This window comes from Microtus oregoni, unplaced genomic scaffold (genome assembly GCF_018167655.1).
Source record: "Microtus oregoni isolate MIOR12 unplaced genomic scaffold, Mior012 000097F_ref0000449, whole genome shotgun sequence".
Taxonomy (NCBI): domain Eukaryota; kingdom Metazoa; phylum Chordata; class Mammalia; order Rodentia; family Cricetidae; genus Microtus; species Microtus oregoni.
Genome location: NW_024544710.1, coordinates 840,971 through 860,362, shown reverse-complemented (window position 1 = coordinate 860,362; position 19,392 = coordinate 840,971). Strand labels below are relative to the sequence as shown.

General features: G+C 39.4%; 1 protein-coding gene across 1 annotated transcript in view; it reads left to right on the top strand.

Annotated features, from left to right (window-relative positions):
• The window catches only part of LOC121442906 (uracil phosphoribosyltransferase homolog), a 30,324-nt gene that overhangs the window by 3,355 nt on the left and 7,577 nt on the right, over positions 1-19,392 (top strand). Inside the window, exons 2-3 of the mRNA XM_041644545.1 lie at positions 15,255-15,297; positions 19,055-19,124. Coding sequence (XP_041500479.1) covers positions 15,255-15,297; positions 19,055-19,124 — 113 coding nt within the window. The remainder of the gene's footprint in view (positions 1-15,254; positions 15,298-19,054; positions 19,125-19,392) is intronic.

The window sequence follows — 19,392 nt, the reverse complement described above, 5'->3', positions numbered from 1 at the left end:
ATGAGCAAAGGGGTCAAGACATACCTTATTTTTTGAGACAGGGTTTGTTACTGAACCTGGAGCTTGCTAATTCAGCAAGACTAGTTGACCAGCAAGCTCCAAGGATCCTTCCATCTCTGTTTTTCCCGTGTTAGGATTAAAGGTGGGCACCAACCCATCCTTTTACATGGATGCTGTGGGATCTGAATTCAATCCCTTAACGCTGGCAGACACTTTACTGACTAAGTCATTTCCCTAGTCCTTACATTTATTTAACTAATATAAAAACATAAAAATTTCAATATCAATAGACTATTACATAATGGTTAAATCAGGTTAAATCTGTTTCTTCCTCCAAACACTTATCAACCCTTTATGGTAAAAGATTCCTAAATCTTTTAACCTCACTTTTTGAAATGTGCGGGACATTCTTATTATCGGTAGTCAACAGTGTAACAGTACAGCACGCTTCCTAACTATCTCGAACTCAGTACTCATTGATGAACCTTTCTACCTCCTTCTCTTCCTCCTTTCTCCCCCAGCCTGTGGTGAAATTCATTTCACTGTCAAATTCTTTGAGCTCAAGACTCTATATATGAGTGAGATCGTGGGGTTCTTACTATTTTGGATAGATCAAATAAAAGGAGTCATATATATGATGCTTATGTGGCTAATTTCTTTTAGTGTAATGTTTTCGGGATTCATTCCTTTTTGTGGCTGAATGGTACTGCATTGTATAGATATAATGCAGTTTGTTTATGCATCCAACGGGTAGCCGACATTTGGGTAGCTTTCTGCTCTTCGGTTATGATGAATAAGGCTGCTGTGATGATTTGCTTATATGCCTTGTGCAGGGGTGGGAAGCTTCAGTTTTCATGGCATTTCATAAAGGATCAGGATGTAAAGGTTAAAAACCATTAATACAGAGCTTGGAGAGAGTATGACATTCAGCATTTATATATGATAATATCTATATGTCTCGATTATATTTTATTATTTAGAAAAGCTTGGGTTATATAGCAACCTGGGAGTAAGTGGAATCCTTTGTATTTTCCCTTGAGTTTGAAAGAGGAGACAGTAGAATTCTGTAAAGGGACCTTAGGCAAGATGTTTTGGCTTTATCATTTCTAAAATGAAGATGTTGGTACAGTCTCATGGAACTCCTGAGAGGCTAAAACATGATACTGTCCGTGAGCAGTGTTACAAACTGTGAATCACTGTGTGTATTTACAGCATTTAAATTCTTCAAGTTGGAAATTATGCATGCTTTTTACTGACATAGTAGAAGGGATTTGCTTGTACAGAGAATTAAAATTCTTTATTTGCAAATCAATACCAAAGCTAGCTCTTGTGGCTCTTGCTGCTAATCCCAGCATTCAGGAGGCTGAGTGAAAAATATTGCTGTTGTTGGGGGTTAGTCTGTGGTGATTAGGGAGGAACAAGCCAGCCATAGCTACCTAGCAAGGTCTTCCTCAAAACAAACAAAAATACCGAGAGAGCCTACATAATTTGTATCCAGCTTTGACACAGTACAGAAAGACCTACTGTGATTCTCCCCTAATGAGGTGATGCTTATTCAGGACACAGATTTTGTTTCTGTTAAGAAGCATAATCTGTTAACAGAAGCGTTCTCTTTCTTCTTCCTTCCTTTCTCTTTCTCTCTTTCTTTTTTTGACTGTCTTGCGGTTATGCAAACAAGGCCTGTTTTAGGTTCTGTAGGAGCCGACCGAGTGTCTATTGTATGTAGAGCAATATTTATGTCAGTTTAATTATGGAAGGTGCAGTCTTCCATATCATAGTCTGTCCTCTTTGAGGCATATACTTTTCTCTGTTTTGAGAGGACAGCATGTGTATATATTATGTGTCTGATAATAGAAACCTTTGGAGTACATGTTGTTTCTTTTATTGTTCCTAGTTCTTAGACTCTGTCTAGTAAAGGGATTGCTTTATGAATTGGCTCTGGCTTGGAGAAATGGAGTGATCCAACAGGACTGCAAGTGTTGTATATCTATAAAGCAAGCAAGATTGAGAACATTGTACTGATTTAAAATGACTTTATTTTTTGAAGTGTACAATATTTGAAACGTAATATGTTGGCTGTATTATTGAATTTCAAGGAAATGATTTTCTCTCTTTGAGAGTGCAGTAATCTAAACACCAAATGGAATGGATAATTTACTCAACTACACATACATGGGTCACTGGCAAACGACGAAAAAGAAATGACTCCTTCATTTTCCTGTGGTTCCTTTTTTTGTTGCTGTTGAAGTGGATTAAACTACACATTCTTCTCTTCTGAATAATAAACCCAGTAGAATGGGAGTGTAATGTACTTTCCCCCCCGAACACGGTTCATGACCTCATACGAAAGGCAATGAAGTGAATTTTTAAAATCATTCTCTAGGCCACAGCTTTCGGGCGGTGGGGGGGGGGGGAGGAGGGAAGAGAGGGAAGGAGTTTGAGAGAGATTTTTGTGTCCTGAAATACTAGAGTAAAGCTGTCTTGTGAACTGTTGAGTCTATTCTGTCTGTATCTTCTTGTCCTAGGAGAGGCTTTGGCATGGCTTCTATAGCCTACTTAGATGGAAGCTGAATAATGATCCTAAGAGTTTGTCAGTCCATAAAATGACAGCAAAGAACTACTACCTTCAGCCTTGTGACTAGTTTTTAGTCGTCCAGAGAGGAGACATTTAACCTCAGGTTGGATGAAAGTCCCGTGCCAGCCTAGCACGAGTGTTGCTTAATGTGATGTGACTCATCTAAGTCATGTAATGTTCTTAAGCAGAGCTGAGCATGAAAACTAATAGTGAAGTCTGTTTTACAAAACAAGTTCCTGGCTCTCATCCTTGGAGGTTCTTTGTGCAATGTTGGGTGGGTCCTATATTTGCAGCATTACAAACACCACAAATGATTATTCTGTCCTCAGATGAAACGTGTTTTTTTGTTGTTGTTGTTGTTTGTTTTTGTACATTTCCCATTTGAATTTTCTAACTGGCTTTAGTGAAATAGGGAGGAAATCCCATCTTTTAGCAGCAGAAATCCCTGATATAATATGTCTCGGGTCTATCCTAGTCCTGTCTCACCAGTGACATTGGACTCTTCTAGCAGGTGAAAATGATACCTCTTGTTTTTCTACCTGTTTCTTGGCATTTATATTGAACTCTGCTTGGAGAGTAAACAATGAATGGAGGTCTCTTTTATGAGCTTACTAAGAAGGTCCTAACAAACTGGCTTTGCTGACTTGCACCTGGGGGGTAGAAGAAGCTATTTTTTTTTTTAAAAAATCCATTGAGTTAGATTTGTTCTAAGTATATTATTAGGGGTTTGTTGTTTGAAGGCGATGGGAGGAGCAAAATCAGTTGCAAGCCATCTGCATGCTACAGCAAACCTTGGAGCTGTTCTTGATTTTAGTAATCACGTAATGGAGACATAGAACTTAACACTGTGTGAGTGCTCATTACACCGTAGCTTGAAATGAAATGTATCTTTTTGATTGAGCCTGCCAGAGCTGCCTTTATGCTTCACTCTCCTTCCACCTGTTGATTTTACAAACAAACAAAATGTTAAGTCTGAGTACTCACATTCTTCGGAAAGTTTATTAAATTATTCCTGTTCTTATCAGGTAAAACACAGGATGCCCAGTTAAATTTAAGTTCAAGCAAGCAATGAACACCTTTTTTAAAAATATAAGTGTAACATATATTGCATGGGATTTCTGAAGTTCAGATTTAATTGTGGATCCTGTATTTTTATTTGCTGAATGTTCACCCCAGTCTCCCTTCTCCAAATGTCACAAGCGTGTATAATCTTCCAGGAAGAAGAGTGATGTATTTAAACTTTTGAAATGACATCCAATTCAGTGTTCCTATGATTTGATTTTAGTTAAATTGTTTTGAGTTATGACTCAGGAGAGTTTGCCTTTAATTGCTTTTGGGAAGCATGCATTTTTTTTTCAAAGCGGGGTCTTGTTATGTGGCCCAGGCCTTAAACTTGTTAGGGATGCCAGACTGTCTTTGAACTTTGTGAACTACTGACATCATCCTCCTGAGTGTTGGTATCACAGCTTTCTACCCCCACACCCAGCAAAGAGTGTGTTGCATGTGGTAATCACAGTGGATTACTCTTTACAAGCTATATTATAAAATCATCTGCCTCTTCAGGAAGAAGGTTTTGTTGATTTGCTAGTTGTACTTTATTTTGAAATAAGGTCTTGCTGTGTCGCCTGGGCTGGCCTGAAACTCCTGGGTTTAGCTGATTCTCTGTTGTGTGACACTATTCCTGGGTGAACAAACATCTATTTGTCCTAGATAGGGAGCCAGTGACACACTAAAGTAAGAAAACTACCAAAATCCATCTTGGTGAGTAAACCAGCAGTAAGTTTTAATGGGGTTACTTCCAGGAGCAGAAATGACTCAAGGGCAGCTGCATCACCAAAGTCCACCTCAGCAGGGATGACAACTCAGAAAGGCTGGGAACTATACAGCCTGCAGGCAGCTCAATAGGCTGGAGAGTGTCCTTTCCAGGCAGCTCGGCTGGTCTGAGTCTCTTCCAGGTAGCTCAGCTGGTCTGAGGGTGAGTCTTGGCAGTCCTTAGAATTTATATATGCTTGGGGGTGTGAGGACCTAGTTTATCTGGTCAATTTCAGGGACTTTCTGAAGCTATTGAGTTGTTTATTGCTTAGCTTAACCACCTTCCCTGCAGGATGGAATTTTTCATTTCCCTTAATAACATCCTGTTGTTTCACTACCCCTTTCATATCCTGTGGCTTAACAAGCTTGCTTCCAGGATGGAAGGTTTCAATCTCCCGAGGAAACTGCTACAAGACATTCTTCTGCCTTTAAATCTTCCACTAGTTAGGCTTACAGGCATGTGTCACCACACCTGATGTGGTGTGGCTGAGAATGGCCCTCCTAGGTTTATAGTTTTGAATGTTTAGTTCCAAGTTGGTGGACTGTTTAGGAAAGATGAGTAGATGAGGTCTTGGAAGATGTGTGTCACTGGGGGTAGACTTTGAGGTTTCAAAAGCCCACACCAGGACCAGTCTCCCTCTCCCTCCATCCCTCCCTCTGTCCCTCCCTCCCTCCCTCCTTCCCTTCCTCTTTATCTCTCCCCATCTGCTGCTTTTGGATTAAAAGAAAGCTCTCAGCTACTGCTTCAGCACTATGCCTACCTGCTTGCCCTCCTGTTCCCAGCCATGTTGGTCATGGACTCACTCTCTGAAATTATAAGCAACTTTCCAGTTCAGTGTTTCTTTTATACATTTACTTACGCATGACATCTCTTCATTGCAATAAAGCAGTAACTAAGACACCTGGCATCTAGTTTTTTTGTTTTGTTTTGTTTGAGATAGGATTTCTTTATGTAATGCAGTCTTACCTCCAACTCACTATGTAATTTAGGATGAACTCAAACTTTTGATCCTTCTGTGTCAGCCTTCTGAGTGCTTGTATTATAGGTATAAACTACCATACCTGGCTCTCTGGAGATTTTAAAGTACTATCTAGACAGTCTTACTTAACAAAAAGGAAAAATGTGCTTTTAGGTACTCCAAGTTAAAATGAGTATTTGGTTTCTGGTATTATTATGCTCAAATCTGCGAAGTCCCCCAAAAGCCAACAAGAAGACTGAGTCCCATATGTAAAAGCAAAGAGCCTTTATTTTATGCAAGTTTGCAAACTCAGTCTCTCTGCATGTCCAGAGTATTGGAATAAGCAGAGAACTCTGAGCTTGGTTAGAGTTGGTTTTTATAGTAGTAAAGGTAGGGGTGAAGGGTTTCTGAGGTTCAGGACCCCTGATTGGCTGACATTTGTCTAGGGGTGTCTTGGTGAGTGTGTGCTGGCAGGTGATTCTATCTACAAGGTTGGAACATTAGGCATTTTCTTTGGATGGTCTGTTCTTGGGTGGTGCTTGGGTAATCTTAGTTTATGGTCCTTCCTGCAACCAGGTATTGCTTCAGGGTAAACTACTGAGACTCAGGCCTCCATTAAACTTATCAATGGCTGAGTTCTACTCTGGCAGATGATAATGGTTGGAAATAAAGAACTTCCTTTGGGTGATCTGTTCCTATTTTGCTTATCATGGATGGCTCCTACATATCCCCCTTGTCCCTGGTTTTAAGAAGGTATAGCACTACTTAAACTAATAAATCCATTAATTGACAACTTTGGACCTATTTTTCTAGTATAGGTCGTTATCTTGCCCCCCATGCCAGGGAGTTCCCCCTTGTCTCAGCCTTTCTACCTGTTTTGGGCAGGGAGCATGGGACAACATGTTCCTTTCCACAACTACTTCAAGCTGACATTGGAGCATTGTTATTCAGGTTCAAGCAGGTTGAAAGGCTAGCCAAAGGTAGGGAGGAAATTTAGGCAATGGGGCACTCATCAGACTTCGTTGAAGTGACAGGGAGCGTTCATATCAGCTGGACTGGTCCACATCAGCTTTCATGAAGTCCAGGGCTCACCGCCATTCAGAGCAGGTTGTAGTCAGCAACTGATGCTTAGATAGCATCTGCCAGCCAAGTGGAAGCCTATTAAGATAAGTTTAAACTAGGAACAGAAATTAAAATGTAGAAAAAACAGATAACAGTTATCTGTAAACAAAAGAAATAGACTCATACCATTGAGTGCTAGCAAAAACTACAGATTTGGGTTAGAAGCATTTATATTTTTCTGCTGTCCAGAGAACCATGTTTGGTAGCTTTAGAATGAGCTAAAGAGTTGTATGTGGCTTTATGGAAGAGTCTGAAAACCTTTTGCGCTTAAACTGGCATTATAACTGCCCTAACCATCAATACTATCAGAGATCTCAGAAGGATAAATAAAGTGTATCTGAGTACAGACCAAATAGTTTCCGAATCTGTTAAAATTGACAGGGACCAGAGTCCATATACAGTTAGTCATACTCAGGTCTCCATAGCATTGGAGGCAGAAGTATCCAGAACAGCAGTCTTACTGCCTAAGCCAGGCCCATACGGTGATTTTTTTTTTCTTTTTCTGTGGAAGAGGGACATGGAAAAGACTGACCTTATTTTGTCTAGGCAAAAGTGGTGCAATCAATTCTCCAAGATCCTGCTGTTTGTCCACAGTCTGGACCGGGTCCTGGCAGCAGGTGTTGCACTGTGGCATCTCACCCAGCGATCAGCGTTGTTGTAATCCTGGTGGAGACATCATGGTGTCTCATAATCTTCTTTGGGAACCTTGGGTTACTGCTAGGTTCTCGGAGTCTTTGTCCAATACAATAAGCTTTTTAATCATTATTTTAAATGCCATATTCTGCAGGTCTCTGAAGTATGAGGGCTGCCTAGGTATATCTGATTAGTCAAACTTTGTTTCTCATTATTTGTTTTAAGTTTGACTTTGAAAACATATACAGGGAACTAAATAATGCTTATTCCTGTAACTAATTATATTAGTACTCTAAAGAGGACTGACTAACTTGTATTTCCTAACAGTCTGCAATAAGTTAGCAGCTTTCACAAGACTAGAACTCCACACTCTGTAATGAGTTTGAATTAAAGCTAATAAAGAAACTGCATTAGTCATTCCGAGGATAAATACAGAACAAGTTTATATCTAGCTATTAATGCTGTCTCCTGCAAAGGCAAGGATGAGGTCCCAGGGTAAAATGGGAAGGAATCTAAGAGTTAGCATTACCCTAGGGCAAACTGAGACTCAGGTCTACCTTCCTGCTGATCTATAGAACCCATCTTGGCAGGTGTGTGCCAAGTTGCCCTGGACCCTACATTTTTCTCCCTTCACAAGTACCAATGACAGGACTCAATCATGGGTCCTGTCTATCCAGGAGCTCAAGGGGGTGATACTGGAACCTCAATACCATCAGTCAGATAGTATTGACCTGTTCTCAAACAAAAGCCGTCAGTCTGTTGATAAGAAGAAGCAAGATCATTAGGGACCTGCTAAAGGCAAAAGTAAGGTTGGGTTTAATCTATTTGGATCAGATGAACAAGTTTTCATCCAGCTTCTGTATGTTCTGTTCTCTATCACTAACAAGGCCATTGAATCTCTAATTACCCCAGAGTGATTGACATAGAAATATTCTTTCCCCAGAAGAGAAGGTCCAAACCTCTTAGTATCAGTACAAAAATTTATGATTCAGTTTATCCAAATAGATGAAACCCAACAAAGTTAGCAAAGATAAGGAGGCTAAACATACATTTTAAAACCTGAATAGACCTTGAACAAGGAAATATATTTTAAACCATTAGTTAACATTTTAATACTTTTACCTTTTAATATAGTTTTTCATGTTACAGTGATCTTCCCATTACAGAATTTTTCCCGTTGTTATTTTACAACTGTAGTTTTGCCTATGTTGTGAATCTCAACTTAAACATCTGACATGCAAGTGGTCCCAGACTACCCCTGTACAACCTCCAAAAGATTGAGATTCATAGACTTGGATGTTGTTCCAAGCCCTCTATCAAACTGCTTAGGTCATTGTCTTCTGCATCATAAGAAATTAACATTTTTGTTTCTGGTTAGCTTTTGGTGATTATGGCTCTGACCCTAATTTTTAGCCTTTTATTTTAAGTTTAAATATTAACAATACAAAACACAATATAAAAATTTATAGCACAGATATCTCACAGCCTTATAAATTTATTTAAATTTTTTTTCTAAAAAATTAAAATCTCTTAAATGTCTTCCTGCAATATTAAGAATATCAAAAATGAAGTACTTCTTTGGTCTCACCCTCGATAGCATATACATAGCCTGTCTTTTAGATCTCAGCCTGCTCCATTTCACTGTAGCTGATACTTCTGGTGACTATCACCTGGCACTGGCATTTTTCAAACTATTAAGGTCCATTGTTGCAACTGCACATTCTTTGTGACGCTACTCTTGCCATACATTTGTAATCCTAAACTGTTTTTTATGATTCCTTTATGTCTTTATAACCATTATCATCTGGGTGACTCTTAAATTAACAAAGCCTAGCTGGCAGGGCAAGGTACATTTGAGGATAAAAACATTGAGGTGCAGCTTTTAATAATTTAAATCATACACACACACATACACACATATGTATACACACACACACACACACACATATATATATATATATATATATATATATATATATATATCCCAATCCAAACTATCTTGGAGATTTGTTAGGCCCACTTCATGTGGTCACTGTCACTTAATCAAGATAGCCGTGAAATCATGTGGCATCCATTTTTCTTCTTTTTTTTCTTTCTTTCTTTTTTTTTTTTCGAGACAAGGTTTCTCTGTAACTTTAAAGCCTGTCCTGGAACTAGCTCTGTAGACCAGGCTGGTCTCTAACTCACAGAGATCCACCTGCCTCTGTCTCCCGAGTGCTGGGATTAAAAGGCGTGCCCCAACATTGCCCGGCTGCGTCCATTTTTCTTAACTCTAGTAAAATAGCAATCCAAAATTTAAAATGGAATTATACCTTATGGTTTCTTTAAAATTACCCATGCACCAATTTTTAGTAAATAAAACATGGGTCTAACAAAGGAAGAGCCATAACCCAGTTCTAGAGCCAGCTTTTCAATAATAAAACAGCATATAGCAGTTTTAACATTATCTATACCAAAAAGTCATCTGAATTTCTGCTAACCCAAATTTAGTAATCAGAGCTCAGTGATAAATTTCTGAAGTCAGGCCCTTAAATGTGGTCACAGCAGTGATGGGGGGCAGAGACAGCAAAAATAGCCGAACCAGTTCTGTCTCAGCTCCATGCTTGTAAGAAAATCTACATAGACAAACTTTTTAACAAAACAAGCATATTCAGTATTTGCATGTATGAGAAACCACAGCAAATATAGTTTACATCATCTTTTGATCTTTTATAACTTTTTTATATACCTTTAATCCATTTTCCTCTCTTTATTCTTTCAGTCTCCTGCTTTTTCCCTTGCTTTCCAGGTGACATACCAAAATTTCTCTTGCTTTTTAGACTACATACCAAAATCTCTCTCGCTTTTTAGACAACATAAGAACTCTTACCAAAGTCTTACTTGTGGTTTCTTTCAGTGGTGTATGATATATTATATGGCTACAGTATTTTAAACAAGAACAGAAACAGGCATATACTATAACATTAAATTTTCATCACATAAAATCTTGTATCAGCTTGAAACATTTGAGATCAACAGTGGTTTTTTTCATATAGTAACCAGTAATAATTTGTAACCAGCTCCTCTAAATGATGACATATATTTATAACACATTGGATCTGGATGACCAAAGCAGCTCTGGTGGAGGGAAGTCTGGCTATAGTGCCACAATAAGGCCGTCACAGCAACACCTATAGCCAGAGTCCTTGACCCATGGAACCAAACGTTGGTCATGTTTGACAAGAAGTTGAGGCAGGCAGCCCCCAGGGCAGGTGGAGGGAACTCATTCACCTGCATGGGAGGGGGCAGGGAGGCATGCAGCATGGGGGGGGGGGATTGTTAACCTCTCCAAACCATAGCAATTAACCCCAGATTCTTTGTCCAGTGTTTGAAATCTTATTGGGGTACATCTGCCCCCTACAACTGTGGCTGACAGCCTTGCTACATTATAACAACAAGGCTGTACAGCCCAGCCACCCAGCCACACAAACACTCTACCCAGCATCGTCATGCTTGGGGCCAAGGCTGACTCCTTTTCATGAAATGTTTAAGGCAGCGAGTAGAGGTTATTTGTCTTATTCCTTTTAGGAAAATATACCCCTATGCTTATGGAGCTATCTCTAAAGTCCTGTAAGTGATCTCGGTATCAAAGTCAAAGTACTCATGATTTGAGTCTGTCCCTTATCGTCAGTGTCAGTCTAAGTCAGGACAAAAACACATAGACACACAGGACAATGAACAGGACAATGGTGCTAAACCAAACCAAAAATGAGAGCCTCAAGCTGTTCTGTGGGTGCAATCCACCTGTCTGTTGAACTGAGACCGCTACCTGCATGTTTCACCTCTGCAGAAGGACCCTGGGGGCATCTCCTCAAGGCACCCCACCTGTGATCTTTTTGGGTGTCTGCCTACATAGTCTACAGGCTCTTATGGTTCCTGGGCCTGCTTACAGAAAGATATGAGACATGAGACACAGACATGGGACACGAAACAAAACACAGAAAATTTACTGGCCAGTTGAAGGCTCTACAGGTAGTAGTCCCAGTGGGCTTGGGGATCCCAGACGAGCCCCCAAATGTTATGCCCAAATCCGCGAAATCCCCCAAAAGCCAACAAGAAGACTGAGTCCCATATGTAAAAGCAAAGAGCCTTTATTTTATGCAAGTTTGCAAACTCAGTCTCTCTGCATGTCCAGAGTATTGGAATAAGCAGAGAACTCTGAGCTTGGTTAGAGTTGGTTTTTATAGTAGTAAAGGTAGGGGTGAAGGGTTTCTGAGGTTCAGGACCCCTGTTTGGCTGACATTTGTCTAGGGGTGTCCTGATGAGTGTGTGCTGACAGGTGATCCTATCTTCAAGGTTGGAACAGTAGGCATTTTCTTTGGATGGTCTGTTCTTGGGTGGTGCTTGGGTAATCTTAGTTTATGGTCCTTCCTGCAACCAGGTATTGCTTCAGGGTAAACTACTGAGACTCAGGCCTCCATTAAACTTATCAATGGCTGAGTTCTACTCTGGCAGATGATAATGGTTGGAAATAAAGAACTTCCTTTGGGTGATCTGTTCCTATTTTGCTTATCATGGTTGGCTCCTACTGTATGAGTCTCGTTTCCATGTGATAATTGCATTTTGAAATGACTGCCTTTGGTTTTCATCATGTTACTACAGTATGTGACACGTGTATTTGAGGGGAGACTGTTTAGACAAATATTCTTTGCCAGGTGGTCGGGAGGCAGAGGTAGGCAAATCGCTGTGAGTTCGAGTCCAGCCTGGTCTACAAGAGCTAGTTCCAGGACAGGCTCCAAAGCTACAGAGAAACCCTGTCTCAAAGAAAAAAAATCTTAGTTACAGTTATGTCTTCGTTGTTGGACATGCTTGAAGCTTGTATCATTTTTTTTTTGAGACAGGGTTTCTCTGTGTAACAATCCTGTCTGTCTTGGAACTCTCTTTGTAGATCAGGCTGGCCTCAAAGTCACTGAGATCTGCCTGCCTCTGCCTCTGAGTACTGGGATTAAAGGCATGTACTGCCACAATCCAGGGAGCTTGTATAATTTAAAAGATCTCAGTTTAGCTGGGTGGTGGTGGTGCATGCCTTTAATCCCAGCACTCGGAGGCAGAGGCAGGCGGATTTCTGCAAGTTCGAGGCCAGCCTGGTCTACAAGACCTAGTTCTAGGACAGGCTTCAAAGCAACACAGAAATCCTGACTCACAAAAACAAACAAAAAAGATCTCAGTTTAATATTAATTACAGTTCCATGCTTTGGGTTTTGATTGTTTAATTGTCCTATTTATTTAACTATGAGATATTTGGTTACCTAAATGTATTTTTGAATATTCTAGGATCTGGGTATGGTTGTGCACCCCTTTACTCTCAGTACTTGAAGGCAGAGACAGGGGGATCTCTATGAGTTTGATGCCAGCCTGGTCTACAAGAGCTAGTTCCAGGCCAGCCAGGGCAATACAGATCCTGAATTAAAAAATATTTTAGGGATATGTGTCTGTGTGATTTTGCTTTATGGCAGTTTTACATTATATTATTTTAACTTATTCTTAGAAGATGTTTGGTATTTTACCAAGCTTTTTTTTTTCCTGTGGGACAAGATTTTTTTGAATGGTTTTGAAATAATATAATTTTGAAACAAAGTATATGGGGAGAATCATACCCGGAGTCTAGTTTCCATTAAAATGTGTATTTAAACAAATGATTCAGACCAGCATTGGGCCCAAAGGAAGAGCTCAGAGAATACAGGTACTTTGATCTATCTGATAAGGAAATTCTGATTTTATGAAGCTGTCTCTCAACAGTGTTAAGAATTTCAACATGATGTTGAAGGCCACTATGTATTTTTTTTTAAAAAATGTAATCAATTTATTGTATTCTAGATTTACTTTAATTTCTAAATTGATTTAAAATAAGTAGTACGAGTTGAAGTCTGTCTAAAATAACAGAAGGCAAACTAGTAATTGCTGTTTATAGTAGAACAATGAATGATTTCTTTTGTAGGTCAAATAATTGTCAAGAGAAGGCGATTCCTATTAGATTTTCAGTGTATACCTTTTGTAGTATGTAGATAATGTGCTTATTTTGCAAAGGTTATCAGATAAAGCTGATTTCTGGGGGGAGAGAGGGTATAAATGGTGTTAAAATGTCTGATTCCAGAGTAAAATAACAGATGGTGATATCTCTCATCACTTTCCCTGATATAACTCCTTTGTGTAGTAAATTGATGAGTGAAAGACATTGTCAAAACATATCATAGGTTATTTCTTTAAGAAACTTCAGGCTGGCTGAGTGGTTGTGGCACAGACCTTTAATCCCAACAGTTGGGAGGCAGAAGCAGGTCAGTGGCTGTGAGCTTGAGACCAGCCTGGTCTATAAAGTGAGTTCCAGGACAGATAAAGATACATTGAGAAAAACCTATCTTGAAAAACCAAGAAGAAAAAAGGAAACTTCAGACTTAATGTCTTGGGAGATGCCTCAGCAGTTAAGAGTACTTGCTGCTGTTGCAGAGAACCTGGTTCTCATCTGGGCATCCACATGGCAGTTCAGAATCACCTTTCATTCTAGTTCCGGGGAATTGAATGCCCTTTCTGACCTCCATGGGCATCAGGCATGTACATGGTACACAGATATACATTCAAGCAAAACACCTGTATGAAACAAAATCAATATAAAAATGTAAAGAAATGCATAGTTTCTAAAATAACCTGAAAAGGTCAGGGTTTTATTCCCCCTTGAAAAGAGCTGTGTTAACAGCAGGAGAGCTGGCTCAGAGGTTAAGAGTGCCGCCAGCAGTGCCCGAGGTCCCGAGTTCGATTCCCATCCCTGTGTGTGTCTGTGTGTGAATGTAGACATGCATGCATAATTAATTGGGAAAAAAGAAAAGAGGTGTGTTTTGGCTGCTTAGGCAAATTTGCATAGGTCTACCATTGAAAGCATTATTTTTTTTTAAATTTCTCTGCTTTTCATTTCATTGATAGGTGTTTTGAAAATGAGTTATAGAAATGAAAGACACTGGTCTCATTCTAAAACAGCAGTACATGTAACAGAACCTGTTTTAAATGTTATCTCTATGTATATAGGTAGGGGTGTGTTATGTGTATATAGAATTTTTGAGTCTAGAGCATAGACTGTATAAAGACTACAAACCCATATTCTTGCTATTGCTTAATTATGTTCTTAGTTTAGGGAGTTAATAGCTACACTATGATAGAGCTGTGGTTACTGTGAGAAACACAATGATATTTGTATCTGGTATATTTTATTGTTTTCCTCTGTTAGAAAAAGGGAGTGCACATGCAAAAAAAAGATTAATGATTTGCTGAGATAATTGGCACTTGCAGTTGTCCTATTGATGCTGTGATGGGGAATATTTTAGTTTTATATTTTAGATAGGAAAGTAGAAAATTTTAAGTATATAAGCTGATAATGCATCCATTCTATCAAAATGTTTAACTTCCATGAAAGAGGGGAAAAGATTTTATATACAGAAAAGACACAAGTCTCCTAACATTCATTCTTTTGCCTGGTTATAGCAGCTGGTGGAAATGTGCAAGACTGAATTACTATTGCTTGAACACCTCAGGATAGGATGGTATCAACCCAGAGGAAATGTATAAGAAAATGACAGAAAAATCAAAGGAGAGAAAGGCTTCATTGGAAACCAGAGAAAAGGAACAAGTTATAAATGATTTGAGAAAGAGGGCTTAGCAATGAAGGGGCACATTTTTTGAAAGCAGTGACCACAACAGAAGACTATTAACTCTTATAATCCCCAAAAGGACAAGCAGCAAAGTAGATGGGTTACTTAGCTCTATTGTGTGCCAATAAAACTAGGTGAACTGAGGGCAGGGTAGTGTTCTTACTGTAAAGTTTCTTCTCAATTTGAGCTTTTCTGTCATCTTCCAGGGGATCTGTGTTCCCTGACAGCTTAGTGTAGATCGCATGATCTTCAATTCCTATCTCTAATATTGATGTCAAGTAATCAAATAACTTTTCCCAATAATACTTATGAAGTCTTTTCTTTTTTATGCCCGTATCCTAGTAAAAATATATTGTACACATAAGCATTTCAGCCTTTACTATGTAATAGGTCTTAATATCAGTGTTACTATGTGTATTAGTTATATTTTACTTTGAAGCTCTAATTTAGACTAAAACTTGTACTTTTTTTTTTTAGGACAGCCAGTAGAGGGGACTTCATGTTTTCTGCGGATCGTTTGGTAGGTGGAGACTTTCCATTTCATTTCATTGTTATATGCAGTGATATAATTCTGGCAGGCCAGGGGGCTTTTCGTTGTAGACCATTTTTTCTGGGGTTGAGAGAGATTGCCCTGAACAACCATCGTCTTGTGAGGCTTCTGAAGTATCCTTTCCATTATAGCATTAAAGTGCTGCCTCACTCCCTTTTACTCCAAAACATTGCCTATGTACCCATTCCTTGTCATTCTTAGATGGATCTTGTCAGCCTGGTTCTCAGCAACTCATAAAATGCCTTATCTTAGGGCCATGAACTGTAGCACATTAGAAAAAAACTGTGTTCTGAGACCTAGCATTCACCCTGTGTATGAGCTAATGTGCAGAAACTAGTTTATTTTCTTTTGTAGTTTACAATGTTAATTGTATTTGTTTTGCTTCTGCCATGTGATATATTGAACATATATGTGCATACCCCTTCTTCAAGGGCATCCTGTTAAGTCCTGAGCAAACCCAGTGCATACCCCTTCTTCAAGGGCATCCTGTTAAGTCCTGAGCAAACCCAGTCCCCACATAGTCAGTGTCATCTCAGATGATCTCTTTGCCACAGCTTTCTGTTCTTATGTTGATACCTAAGTGTGCTCCATTCTTGGAGTGAAATTGCTAAGTAGTTGCTAAGACTAATACTCTACATTAATGAAAATAAACATTGAGTACATATTAGGCTTTGCACTAGACTATTTTGGGAGAGAGGAGATAAGACAGTTAAGGATATATAGATATAGTCTCTGCTCTTGTCAGTACTTAGCTTAACAAAGAAATGTGGCTTATGAACCTTGTAGGTATAATCAAATCATAGAAAATAGAAAAGGAAGTGTGAAAAAAGGCATACAACTTTTAATTTTGATTTTTTTCTAGAGCACATATATGCTAAAAGAGTGTAGGCTTTTCCTCTTCTGCTTTTGGCTTTAAATATTCTTGATTGAGAGACCCAATTCTATTTAAACTTACTTTGGTTTCCATGGATAGAAATAACTGATGTTAGCAACAAGGGAAATATGGTTGACATTCCTGGGACAGAAACCATTGTCTTTAATGTTTTCTTCTGTGTGTGCATGTGTTGTTTGTGGAGGTGCAAATGTGTGCATGTGTGGAGGCCAGAGATCAGTCTTGGTTGCTTCTCAGGAACCATCTTCCTCATCTTTTTTTTTCCAAATAAGGTTTTGTACTGGGATTTGGGGCTTGCCAGTTAGGCTAGGCTGACTGGCCATAAGCCCTCCAGAGATCCTCATGTCACTAGGTTATAAAGCATATGTTACCACTTCGCTTTTTTATATGCCTTCTAGAGATTGAACCTTGGTCTTTGTTTACAAGGACCAATTGAGCCATCTCTTCAGCCTTTTTTTATGTTTTCAGCAAAACCCAACCAAGTGAACAAAAAAAAGCCATTTTTGAGGTTTTAGGAACTTCCAACTTAATGACTGCTGAGCAAAGAATAGGAGTCTCTGTTCTCTGGGATAAAATTATTCATCTTTCTTTTGTTTCTCTTGTGCCCTCTCTCTTTTTTCTTTTTGAGACAATCTCTTTTTTTTCCATAATTATCTCAAAATCCTGGGCTCAAGCATTCCTTCTGCCTCAGCTTCCCAAGTAGCTGGGACTACAAACCTAATGACAGGTGCATATGTTCCTTTTTGTTATAGAAAGTAGGGGTCAAATTCATGGCTGTTCTAAAATGCTTCTCTGAAATAGCAGGCATTATATTCTAGCCAAGCAAGAGAGGTGGCATACTTCACCTAGGACATGGTAACTTGGATTTCTCCATTCTTTGTAGTTGGCTTTGAAGGACCAGTGATGGGGTGAGGTTGAGAAGAATCTGTTATGGTTATGGTAGCAACTATAGCTGTTTATCTTTTTATTGTTGAGGATTTCTAATACACTATCTCCTCAACACAAGGGTGATATCCCTGATAGTGGACAAGTGATCTTATCCTGAGTTGTTTCCTGTAGTTCTTTACATTTTAATTATTTTGGGGAGAGAACGGTGAAGATTTAACTGGGGGCCTTGAGTGTATTAAACACATGCTGTACACCCCAGCCTTTAAAAGGATTTGAGTCATTCTTCTTGTAGTTTTATGCTCTCCTCTTACTTAGACACACCTATCTCCATACTTTTGTTTATGCATTTTTATTTCTTCTTTGAAAATTTCATATATGTATACAATGAACTTTGATCATATTCCACCCCTCATTCTGCCTTCAACTCCTCTCAGACTCTCCCAGCCAACTTCTTGCTCTCTTTCTTTTCATAGCCCGCTGAGTTTAGTTTATGCTGCCCACATGCCCCTGGGTGTGAGGCCACCCTCTGGAGTATGATCAATTTTTCAGGGGGGCCACACTTCTAAAGAAAACTGACTCTCCCTCCTTCAGAAGCCATCAACTGTCAATAGCTCCTCAGTTAGAGGTGGGGCCTTGTGAGCTCCTCCCCTGTGTATGTGCAATGTTGTTTGGCTTGATCTTGTGCCTGTTGTGTGTAAGTAAACACAACTGCGGTGAGTGTGCAACAGCCCTGCCATGTCCAGAAAACATTTCACAGCAGTCCTCTCCAAACTCTGGCCCGTGCAGACACGATCACTTCTGTCCCAGAGTTTCAGGAACAAGGCTCATTTGAGGCATGTCACCAGAGGAAAGAGAAAAAAAACCCTTCTCTGCAATTTTCTCCTAAATAAACCTAAGTAGCCAAGGAAGGTGGTAGCTAGCAGCGAGTGTGCTCTTGCATACACTATTCAAAAGCTTTCTGGGCCATTCTCTGATTCTGCAGGGGGACAAAGTGATGGGCCATTTCCAATTGATCCCTTTAATGACAGCAGGGTGATGTGTTGTGATAACAGAGAATGAAGCATCGTACTTCTCCCTGCTGTTCCTGATTCTCAATCATTAATGTACTATTGATTGGAGAAAATGTGCACTACGGCTCGGCACTGGCTTTGTTATAGTGGGCTCTGGTTGCTCATGTCTCGCTGTGAGCAACTGTTTCTAGTAATTTTGAGGGATTCTTCCTTTCTACTTCATAGTTGCTATGCAACTCATAAAACTTTGTTTAAAAATTTTTTTAAGTATTTATTTACTTGTGTGTGCATGTCTGTGTGTGTGTGCACACACCTGCTCATGCCATTGTGGATGCATGTGGAAGTCGTAGTACAACTTCTGGGAGTCAGTTCTATCCTTCTGCCTGTTTATCTGCCATCTAATTAGCCTTCATAGTACTTTTCTTTAACTGAGAAGTCCCGGGATAGTCTACTGGGTCCTCCTTCAGATCCAGTAAATTGCTTCAGTCTATCTATTCATTCATTTTTTCACAAGGACTTTTCGATATAGTTTACATTATGGTGTACCTTTGTTAGAAATGAATCTAGGTTCATTTTTAAATTGCAAAGATTTCAAAGGTACTAAGCAAGGTAGAGAATCCTAGGTGGACACTTTTCACAGGACCCCATAATTTTATTACTACCAATGGTGTTTTTGCCACAACTCTTATTGAAGTTTCGTGCCTCTCATATTCTTGTCTACTCAGAAGGCACATAGAAGCCCTTTGGTGATAGTCAATGTGCTACAATAGAGGTTGGGTACTTACCAAAAAGCAGCCTGACATTTAAATGTGTCCCTGTAGTTAAGCCACGGTAGGGGCCTCCTTCCTTCCTCTATGACCTAAGCCCTCAGCTCCCAAGGCTAGCAGCTAGCAGGAGACTCTGAGGCCCTCAATTTATTTTTTCTTTGACTTTCTAGATCAGACTTGTTGTAGAAGAGGGACTGAATCAGCTGCCATATAAAGAATGCATGGTGACCACGCCAACAGGTAACAAAGACTTGTGCTCTCAACTTTTCCTCATAAAAATCCTGAACTAGAGTTGGGGAAGGAAAATGGAAAGAAGGCATTCTGTGTAAAATCAGTGTGAAAAATGAGTTTAGGTAGAGCTGTTTTTTTTAAACATCTTTAAAAACTAAGAGACTTTTGTAAAGAAATATATGTACGTGACTTTTTGTTAATGCCTTGCTTGTCAATTCAAGTTAAAGGTTATTACATAGTCATGTAGCATTCAGGTGTTGCTTCTGATGGCAGCCCA